This window comes from Pristiophorus japonicus, chromosome 7 (assembly GCF_044704955.1).
Source record: "Pristiophorus japonicus isolate sPriJap1 chromosome 7, sPriJap1.hap1, whole genome shotgun sequence".
NCBI lineage: Eukaryota > Metazoa > Chordata > Chondrichthyes > Pristiophoridae > Pristiophorus > Pristiophorus japonicus.
The window spans coordinates 698,690-710,306 of NC_091983.1; the positions used below are offsets into that span (position 1 = coordinate 698,690).

Sequence of the window (11,617 nt, forward strand, 5' to 3'; positions counted from 1 at the left end):
GATCGAGACCAGCGCAGGAGACCACATTGACCGTGACTAACATCACTTGGTACCTACTTCTGGTATAATGTGATCTCTGGCCCAGCCAGGAACCAGCTCTCTCAAAGGTATCAGTATTAGCATACGGCTGGATGAGATCACAGAGGAAGGGCGAGGCCATGGTGGGTTTTGAAGGTGAAGAAGGGCATCTTAAAGCTGATTCTGATGTAAAGACAATCACTCCTCATATCACCATTGTTAAACAATCAACAAAATAAGGACCATCCTCTCTTTTACACACAAAATGCCTCAGAACTGTTACATTTCAAACGATGCCAACTATGAATCTTCAGAAAGTGCCGTTACCTTCATTCTGTCCATGCAGGCTTCCATCTTCAGCTGCTCGACTGCCTTTCTGGCCTGCGATATACTGGCTGTGCTGTTGTTCGACATCTTTCCCGTCACTCTGTAAACCTTCAAATGAAATCACATGTCCTGAAGGTTTTACATAGGATTACATCGGATATATGGCACAGAAACATGCCGTTCGGCCCAACCAGTCCATGCCGGCGTTTATACTCCACAAGAGTCTCCTCCCATCTTTCCTCATCTAAATCTATCAGCGTATCCCTCTATTCCCTTCTCCCCAATATGCTTGTCTAGCCGCCCCTTAACAGCAACCATACTATTCGCTTCAACCACTCCCTGTGGTAGTAAGTTCCACATTCTCACCACTCTCTGGGTAAAGAAGTTTCTTCTGAATTCCCTATTGGATTTCGTGGTGACTATCTTAAATTGATGGCCTCTAGTTATGCTCTTCCCCGCAAGTGGAAACATTCTCTCTCTATTTACTCTATCAAAACCTTTCATAATTTTAAAGACCTCTATTAGGTCACTCCTGAGCCTTCCTTTTTCAAGAGAAAAGAGACCCAGCCTGTTCATCCTTTCCTGATATGTATACCCTCGCATTTCTGGTATCATCCTTGTAAATAATCTCTGCACTCTCTCCAATGCCTTTATATCCTTTTTATAATATGGTGACCAGAACTGTACAAAGTCTAACCAAGATTCAATACAGGTTTAGCATAACTTCCCTCTCTAGAAATAAACCCTAGTGCTTGATTTGCTTTTTATTATGGCCTTGCTAACCTTTAGTGATTTGTGTATTTGTACTCCAAGATCACTTTGTTCCTCTACCTAGTCTCGCAACCTCCAAGTAATAAATGACCTCCCTATTCTTCCTACCAAAATGTAATACCTCACAGTTATCTGTGTTGAACTCCATTTGCCAATTATATGCCCATTCTGCAAGTTTATTAATGTTCTCCTGTAATGTGTTGCACCCTCAGTATTGACTATCCCTCCCCCTAATTTGGTGTCATCCGCAAATGTTTTAGTCATCCTTTGCTGGTTTCTGAAACTTTCCCAATCCTCAGGCTTACTACTATTCTTCACAACATCTTCTTTCAATCTAATGCTATCCTTAACTTCTTTGGTTAGCCACGGATGGATCACTTTTCCTGTGGAGGTTTTGTTTCTCAATGGAATGTATTTTTGTTGAGAATTATGAAATATTTCTTCAAATGCTAGCCACTGCTTAGCTACTGCCATATCTTGTAATCTATTTTTCCAATCTACCTTAGCCAACTCGCCCTTCATACTTATGTAATTGGCTTTATTTAAGTTTAAGACTTTAGTTTCAGACTTAGGCAAGTTACACTCAAACGTAATGTGACATTCTATCATATTATGATCACTCTGCCCCATGAGATTGCTAATTAACCCAGTCTCATTACACAATACAAGACCTAAAATAGCCTGTTCCCTGGTTGGTCCCATGATGAATTGTTCTAGGAAACTGTCCTGAATGCATTCCATGAACTCGTCCTCCTGACTACCTTGCCATTTTTATTTGTCCATTCTATATGAAGATTAAAGTCCCCCACGATTATTGCATTACCTTTGTTACAAGCTCCTATTATTTCTTGATTAATATTCTGTCCAACGGTATAGCTACTGTTGGTGGGGGGGGTCTATATACTACTCCCACCAGTGTTTTCTGCCCCTGTTATTCCATATCTTTACCCATACTGATTCTACTTCCTGATCTTCCGAGCCGAGATCCTTTTTCTCTGCTGTCCCTATGTCATCCTTTATCAGGGCTAACACCCCCCCCCCCCCCCTCACACACACACTTTCTCTTATCAAAGCCTCTCATCATTTTGAAAACCTCTATTAGGTCACCTCTTAACCTTCTCTGTTCCAAGGAGAACAGCCCTACTTTTTCCAACCTGAATTCCCACTTCCTAGTAAACCTCCTCTGTAGTCTTTCCTGAAGTTTGGTGTTCTGAATTGTCCACAATAATCCAGCGGGGGCCTAACCAGTGATTTATAAAGTTCTAGCATGGTTTCTTTGCTTTTATATTCTATTCCTCTATTTATAAACCCAAGTAACCCATATGCTTTTTTAAAACTACCGTATCAACTTGCTGTGCAACCTTTAAGGATTTGTGTATGTGGACACCTAGGTCTCTGCTCATTTACACGTTTCAAAATTGTGCCATTTATTGTATACTGTTTTTCCATATTAGTCCTATATTTTCTAAACTGAATTCAGTTTTCAAACTGCCATGGTGAGATTTGAACTCTCATTCACTGTAATCATTAGTCCCCAGGCCTCTTGATTTCTCGTCCAATAATACAACAACTACATTATACCATACCCATTATAATCCAGAACAAAGGGGCATCATTATAAAATTAGAGCTACGCCAATCAGGAATGAAATCAGGAAGCAATTTTTCACACAAAGGGTATTGGAAATCTGGAACTCTCTCCCCCAAAAGGCTCTGGATGCTGGGGGTCAATTGAAATTTTAACGTCTGAAATCGACAGATATTTGTTGGGTAAGTGTAAGAGGAGATTTGGAGCAAAGGCAGGAAAATGGAGCTGAGGTACAGATTAGCTGTGATCTAATTGAATAGCGGTATAGGCTCGAGAGGCTGAATAGCCGCCTCCAGTTCCCAACTCCATAGCTCTAGTTTGAATAGCGCAGTGGGATCTTTTATATCCACCTGAGGGCCAACAGCGTCTCATCCGAAAGACGGCACCTCCGTCGGCACAGCACTCAGACAGTACAGCACTGAAGTATCAGCCTGGATTATGTCCTGAAGTCTATGGAATAGAACTTGAAGCCACGACGTTCAGACTCAGAGGCGAGAGAGATACCCATTGAGCCACAGCTGACGTGGGTCAAAGCTGAACACAATCACAAGCCATGTGCTGGTGACCTGTGAATATTGCACCTGTAACAGTGAATTTTTTATTTTTTTTATTCGTTGCCAATCTTTCCAATTCTTTGTCAAATCACAAACGCCAGAGGTCACCTTGCACCTGTCAAGGATCACTCTGCGCCAATGCTCTTAGCCAAAAGGCCTAGAGCCACTGCACCGTTCCTGGAAGTACTGCAATACCAGGTTCGTGCCATGGAGGTGGATGTGTGAATTGTTTTATCACAACCTGAAATGAGCATTTAGCTTATGGGAGCAATCCAGCTGAGTCAGAAGGTGCAGGGTATGATCCCCCTCCACTGTCCCGGTGAGTGGGGACTGGAGCTCCAGCTCAGAATTCTGGGTTGACATCCAGCGGGAAGCCCGTATACATTGGGTGTGGGTGCTTCCTACGCCCCTCTCATCGTATGGGTTGTGGGAGCCCATAACCCCCCCCGCCGTATAGGACGAACCACCCCCATTGGCTGGTATAAAGGTGGTTACAGCAAATGAAGGAGCATTTAAATTGCAGCCATCAGCCTGTGAATCCTCTCACGGCTGTTCTCCAAGATACAAAAATAATGCCAACCATATGAAACAACTTTAGTGCTCCTTCACATACTGCACTCTAGGAAGGACGGCATTATAACCAGCTTGAATTTTACAGCAGTTCTGTCCTATTTTTAGTGAGTCAACCTAAAACTTGTAATCCTGGAATTTCCTTGGCACCTGCTCCTGATCCGTCATTTAAATTAGCTGGAAGTATGGCGGAAACTCTACTAGCATTGGTAAACGGGGAAATTGCAGTCCGTGATAAATATTCTCAATAGTGGTACTCATTAACAAAAGTTTATAATTACCATTTAAATTTAATACAAGGTTGGGATTTGAACTCGCGTTCTCTGGATTACTAGTCTAGTAACATAACCATCACGCTACCGTACCCACGAATAGGGGAAAATACAAGAGCAAAGAAGTGATGGGTAAATTTGTACATGCCAATGGTTAGGCCACAGTTAGGGTGCTGCATACAGTTTTTAAATACCCCATTAAACCAAAAACATTAAAACCATAGCGAGAGTATAGCGTAGATGCACCAGGGTGGTGCCAGGGATGGAAAACTATAGTTAGGAGAAGAAATTTGAGATGCTGGGACTGTTTCCGCCAGAGTAGGAAAAGTTTAAGAAGAAATTGGATAGAGATTTGTTTTGATAAGGTGCATGGGGAAAAACGGTTTTGTCTGGCTGGAGAGTCAGTGACGATGGTAGAGCAGGAGAGCAGTTGGGAGAAATGTTTTTACACAGGGCTGTTGGAACACAGAATGCTTTACCACAGTTAGTGGTTGAGGCAGCAACCACTACATCTTTAAAGGGAACAGTGGGTACGGTAGCATAATGGTTATGTTACTGGACTAGTAATCCATGAGGTCCGATCCCACCACCGCATCTGTGGAATTTAAATTCAGTTAATTAATTCAACAAATCTGGAATAAAAAGCTCGTATCAGTAATGGTGATCATGAAACTACCGGATTGTCGTAAAATCTCATCTGAATCACTAATGTCCTTTAGGAAAGGAAAGGAAATCTGACCTATGTGATGCCAGACCCACAGCAATGTGATTGACTGCCTGCTAAAATGGCTCAGCAAGCCACTCAGTTGTACCAAACCGCTACAAAGAAGTATACTAACAATAAAACTGGACGGACCACCCGGCATCAACCAAGGCATAGCCAGCCCAGTCGACCCTGCAAAGTCCTCCTCACTAACATCTGGGGACTTGGGCCAAATTTGGGAGAGTTGTTCCACAGACTAGTCAAGCAACAGCCTGACATAGTCATATGCACAGAATCATACCTTTTAGCCAATGTCCCAGACATCTCTATCACCCTATGGGCAAGGACAGACCCACCAGAGGTGGCATACAGTCTAAAGGCGAGGCCCTGGGAGTCTTTAACATTGCATCCTGACCCCATGAAATCTCATGGTATCAGGTCAAACATGGGCGAAGAAAAGACCTCCTGCTGATTGACACCTAGTATCCTCCTTGAGCTGATGTATCAGTCCTCCTCCATGTTGAACACTAGCTGGAGGAAGTACTGAGGGTAGTAAGGGCACAGAATGTACTCTGGGCGGGAGACTTCAAATTCTATCACTAAGAGTGGCTGGGTAGCACCACTACTGACCGAGCCCTGAAGGACGTAGCTGCCAGACTGGATCTGCGGCAGGTGGTAAGAGAACCAACACGAGGAAAAAACGTATTTGACCTCATCCTCGCCAGTCTACCTGATGCAGAACTATCTGTCCATGACAGTATTGGTAGCATTGACCGCCGCACAGTCATTGTGGAGACAAAATCCCGTCTTCACACTGAGAACACCATCCATCGTGTTGTGTGACACGACCACCGTGCTAAATGGGTTAGATTCAGAACAGATCCAGCAGCTCAAAACTGGGCATCCATGAGGCACTGTGGGCCATCGGCAGCAGCAGAATTGTATTCCCCACAATCTGTAACCTCATGGCCCGGCCGATCCCTCACTCTACCATTACCATCAAGGCAGGGGACCAACCCTGGTTCAATGAGGAGTGCAGAAGAGCATGCCAGGAGCAGCACCTAAAAATGAGGTACCAACCTGGGGAAACTATAATACAGGATTACATATAGACATGAGCGATCCCACAACCAACGGATCAGATTAAAGCTCTGTAGTCCTGCCACATCCAGTCGTGAATGGTGGTGGACCATTAAACTAACAGGAGGAGGAGGCTCCATGAATATCATTGTCCTCAATGATGGCAGAGACCAGCACGTGAGTGCAAAAGACAAGACTGAAGCATTTACAACCATCTTCAGCCAGAAATGCCGAGTGGATGATCCACCTCAGCCTCCTCCTGAGGTCCCCCACCATCACAGAAGCCAGTCTTCAGCCAATTCGGTTCACTCCACGTGCTATCAAGAAAAGGCTGAGCACACTGGATACAGCAAAGGCTATGGACCCCGACAACATCCCGGCTGTCGTGCTGAAGACGTGCTCCAGAACTAGCCGCACCTCTAGCCAAGCTGTTCCAGTACAGCTACAACGCTGGCATCTACCTGACAATGTGGAAAACTGCCCAGGTATGTCCTGTCCACAAAAAGCAGGACAAATCCAATCCGGTCAATTATCGCCCCATCAGTCTACTCTCAATCATCAGCAAAGTGATGGAAGTTGTCATCGACCATGCTGTCAAGCGGCACTTACTCACCAATAACATGCTCTCTGATGCTCAGTTTGGATTCCGCCAGGATCACTCGGCTCCAGACCTCATTACAGCCTTGGTCCAAATATGGACAAAAGAGCTGAATTCCACATGCGAGGTGAGAGTGACTGCCCTTGACATCAAGGCAGCATTTGACTGAGTGTGGCATCAAGGAGCCCTAGTAAAATTGAAGTCAATGGGAATCAGTGGGAAAACTCTCCACTGCCTGGAGTCATACCTAGCACAAAGGAAGATGGTTGTTGGAGGTCAATCATCTCAGCCCCAGGGCTTCGTTGCAGGAGTTCCTCAGGGCAGAGTCCTAGGCCCAATCATCTTCAGCTGCTTCACCAATGACCTTCCCTCCATCATAAGGTCAGAAGTGGGGATGTTCACTGATGTGTTCAGTTCCATTCACAACTCCTCAGATAATGGAGCAGTCCATGCCCGCATGCAGCAAGACCTGGACAACATTCAGGCTTGGGCTGATACGTGGCAAGTAACATTCGCGCCACACAAGTGCCAGGTAATGACTATCTCCAACAAGTGAGATTCTAACCACCGCCCCTTGACTTTCAGCGGCATTACCATCGTCGAATCCCTCTCCATCAACATCCTGGGGGTCACCATTGACCAGAAACTTAACTGGACCAGCCACATAAATACGTGGCTACAAGAGCAGATCTGACCCGGCAAGTGTCTTACCTCCTGACTCCCCAAAGCCTTTCCACCATCTACAAGGCACAAGTCAGGAGTGTGATAGATGAATGCAGCAATGCTCAACAAGTTCGACACCATACAAGACAAAGCAGCCCACTTAATTGGTACCCCATCCACCACCTTCATTCACTCGCTCCACCACCGGCGCACAGTGGCTGCAGTGTGCAGTGCAAGATGCACTGCAGCAACTCGCCAAGGCTTCTTTGATAGCACCTCCCAAACTCATTACCTCTACCACCTAGAAGGACAAGGGCAGCAGGTGCATGGGAACACCACCACCTGCAAGTCACACACTATCCTGACTTGGCACTATCGCGGTTCCTTCATCGTCGCTGGGTCAAATTCCTGGAACTCCCTCCCTAACGGCACTGTGGGAGTACCTTCACCACACGGACTGCAGCAGTTCAAGAAGGTGGCTCACCACCACCTTCTCACGGGCGATTAGGGATGGGCAATAAATACCGGACTTGGCAGCGACGCCCACATCCCGGGAACAAACTGAAACCGAGAAAGCTGCAGGGCTCTGGGATGAATTTTGGATTTCTTTGGAAGAGTCGACACATACAAGATGGAGCGAATGGCATCCTTCTGTGCAGTGAGGGTGAAGTTGTGCCCCGTCGATGAGGGAAAATGGAAGAACACTCTGGGGGCAGTGGAGGGAGAAGTGATGGGAAACACATGGTGAAAAAACAAAATTTGATTTAAAAACCCGAGTTCTTTTCGGTCCTCAAAGCCCAGGTCAGGTATGGAGCAGGTTTTTTTTAGTTCTGCAACATTATAAAGGATTCCTGCTAACGTGACTCACCTCGCAAAGGAAAGCACGTAGGTGCTATTGTTCTCTGGAGATGGCCGGAAAGAAGGTCTGAAGTTATTGAACTAGCTCCCTTCTCATCAATTTCTGCATACAGACTGCATTGTGGAGTCAAACCATGTGCCCATATCAAGGATGCTGCAGGGACCTAGGGTTGAACTCCGAAACAAATCCAGCTTTTGTGTGTCAGGACTTAAATCTTTGTTGCCTTTCAAAATGGATGGCAACACAGGAGCAAGTTAATAAACGTAATTGCATGCTTCAGCAGATTAACACTGCCAGCCATTGCTACCTCCTTTATTGTTCCTTAATGCCTCTTTGTAATAAGCTGTAATGGTCGGTAAAGGTGCCTGCCCCCAGTTATTCTTTTAAAAGCTTGGATTTTGAACTTGAATTCTGTTGGTGTCTGTGCGAAACTCGCTCAACTATTAATCTTTCTATTGATGCTATTTTCTTCACTCGGAGAGTTGTGAGCATGTGGAATTCTCTACCACAGAAAGTTGTTGAGGCCAGTTCCTTAGATATATTCAAAAGGGAGTTAGATGTGGCTCTTACGGCTAGAGGGATCAAGGAGTATGGAGAGAAAGCAGGAATGGGGTACTGAAGTTGCATGATCAGCCATGATCTTATTGAATGGTGGTGCAGGCTCGAAGGGCCGAATGGCCTACTCCTGCACCTATTTTCTATGTTTCTAAATACACCATCATTGATGAGGTGCGAAGAAGTAGGGTGGGAGGAGGCTCAACACTGGCATGGACCAGTTCGGTTTCTGGCAGTATAAATTATGGGGGCGATTTTCACTCACCTCGCTCAGCAGAAACCTGGCAGGTGGGCAGTTAAAATTGCCCCGGCTCTTACCTGTCTGAAAGCCGCCATGATCGCAACATCTGCAATTTTAACCTGCTCTCCTAAGCAGGCAGTAAGAATATGTGTCTGCAGCCAACAGGGTCCTTCTTTACATAGACACGTTGTGGCCCAGTGACATCATTGAGACCAACTGTAATTTTAGCTCACGCCTGAGCAGGGAATCCACCTGTCTACGTCAATTGTCTATCCAGCTCCTTGGTCACTGAACCAATAAGTACACATTTTCTCAAACTGATAACCTCAGTGTTCTCACACATTAACATGCACGGGGTTAGTTGTAAGGGGACCCACTGCAGAAAGGATCCAAGTCCCATCATCACAGGCAGTCCCTCGCATGGGCCTTACGCTAAACATCCTCTACCAGCCTCTCCTCGCTGCACAGCACTGCCCCCCAGTCATCAAGATCCACGGCGCAGCCCTGGACAACGTGGACCACTTCCCTTATCTCGGGAGCCTCCTATCAACAAGAACAGGCATTGACGACATTCGAGTCCCATCCTAACAGTAAATGTGCAGCAGATCCGATGTGAGCAGATAGACAGGGCACAGTGTGTTTTGTGTGTGGATGTGCCCCTTTCTGGGCTCCTCAGCTTCCCTCAGCACCCCTACAGAACACCGAGTCTGGAGATTTGATAATTACTGTCAGCTCAAAACGTGCAAGAGAAATGTTCAAAGGAAACATCTGCCTTCAGTCCTGTTAAAGTCAGGAGAGCCAATTAGCACCACAGGGAAGAGAAGCGAGTGAGGGGGAAGAATCACTTGCTGGGCGTGTAGCACTGCTGGAGTCTGCCATTAGCTTCGATTTTAAAAAAAAACCTTTTATCTGTGCATCAAGATCCGGTGCCCAAAAGGTATCAGTTAATGTGGCTGCAGATTAGTTCCGATTGGATCTCACTTTCACACGACGCAAGCCCAACACAGTTTCTCACAGCCACCAGCATTGAGGATCTGCTCACTCCCCCTCTACACAAAATGGAAGCGTGAATCCAAATTAAAACACAAGTTAAAACTCAGATTAACACTCCTTTCAATTCTTTGATTTGGTAATAAATTACAATTTCTACCGAATTACATAAATTTACAGTAAAGAAACAGGCTATTTGACCCAACTAGTCTATGCCGTGTTTATGCTCCACACAAGCCTCTCCCTCCCTACTTCATCTGACCTCCTCAGCATATCCACCAGTGCTGTCTCTGCAAGATCCTGCAAATCCCCTGGGAGGACAGACGCATCAACGTTAGCGTCCTCGACCAGGCCAACATCCCCAGCATTGAAACACTGACCACACTCGACCAGCTCCGCTGGGCAGGCCACATTGTTCGCATGCCAGACACAAGACTCCCAAAGCAAGCGCTCTACTTGGAACTCCTACATGGCAAACGAGCCCAAGATGGGCAGAGGAAACATTTCAATGACACCCGCAAAGCCTCCCTGATAAAATGCAACATCCCCTGGGAGTCCCTGGCCAAAGACCGCCCTAAGTGGAGGGCGCTGAGTACCTCGAGTCTCGTCGCCGAGAGCATGCAGAAACCAAGCACAGGCAGCGGAAGGAGCGTGCGGCAAACCCGACTCCCCACCCACCCTTACCCTCAACCACTGTCTGTCCCACCTGTGACAGAGACTGTAATTCCCGTACTGGGCTATTCAGTCACCTGAGAACTCACTTTTAGAGTGGAAGCAAGTCTCCCTCGATTTTGAGGGACTGCCTTAATGATCCTTCTATTCTTTTCTCCCTCGTGTACTTAGGTGATAATGAGTTCCACAGTCTCACCACTCTCTGGGTAAAGAAGGTTCTCTTGAATTCCCTATTGGATGGTGGATGGACAGCTACAAACAGCCGTTGTGAGCAGACATTGGGAACGTTCCTGGGCCTGGGGTTTACAAACAATCTCTTGACTCTGCTCAGATCCTATTACTGCATCCCTTAACTGTGTATTTTAATGAAGACTTGATTCATACTCGGCAGCGTTATATATTAGAACAGCCATGGCTCAGTGGATAATGCTCTCACCTCAGAGTCAGTAGGTTGTGGGTTCAAGTCCCACTTGAGCACACAATCTAGGCAAGCACTTCAGTGCAGTACTGAGGGAGTGCTGCATTGTCAGAGGTGCCGTCTTTCAGATGAGATGTTAAACCGAGGTCCCGTCTGCAACTCTCAGGTTCATTCGAAGACGACTAGGGAAATCCTAGCCAATATTTATTTCTCAATCAAAATTACATTGCTGTTTGTGGGAGCTTGCTGTGTGCAAATTGGCTGCTGCGTTTCCTACATTACAACAGTGACTACACTCCAAAAGTACTTCATTGGCTGTAAAGTGCTTTCGAAAGTCCTGAGGTGAAAGACGCTATATAAAATTTATTGTAGAGAAATATGAGGTCATACATTTTGGGAACAAGAATGACCTATACATTAAATAATACAACTTTTAAAGTGTTAGAGAAGTGGAGAAACACTTTGGGATTTCAGATAGAATACTTCAATAGTGGGAGGACAAGTTAATAAAGTTGAGAGAAAAACATGGGATCCTAATTTATAAATAGGGGGAGAGTACAAAAAGCAAAGAGGTAATGTTAAACCTGTGCTAATCATTGGCTTCTTACTATGCCCTAACCATTGTTTCCGATCCCTAGCCACTGACTCTATCCCCCTTCCTGGTCACTGTCTGAGGCTGAACCAAACTGATTTCAACCTCAGTGACCTATTTGACCCCGAGTTGAATGTCTGACCCCAT

At 45.8% G+C, this 11,617-nt stretch overlaps 1 protein-coding gene and 1 long non-coding RNA gene across 2 annotated transcripts in view; one reads left to right on the plus strand and one right to left on the minus strand.

Moving 5' to 3' along the window:
* The window catches only part of LOC139267022 (uncharacterized), a 161,770-nt gene that overhangs the window by 28,573 nt on the left and 121,580 nt on the right, over positions 1-11,617 (plus strand). The window lies entirely within an intron of this gene.
* The window catches only part of LOC139267019 (guanine nucleotide-binding protein G(I)/G(S)/G(O) subunit gamma-4), a 38,095-nt gene that overhangs the window by 7,885 nt on the left and 18,593 nt on the right, over positions 1-11,617 (minus strand). Inside the window, exon 2 of the mRNA XM_070884657.1 lies at positions 346-453. Within this exon, the coding sequence (XP_070740758.1) occupies positions 346-432 (87 nt within the window). The 5' untranslated portion in view covers positions 433-453. The remainder of the gene's footprint in view (positions 1-345; positions 454-11,617) is intronic.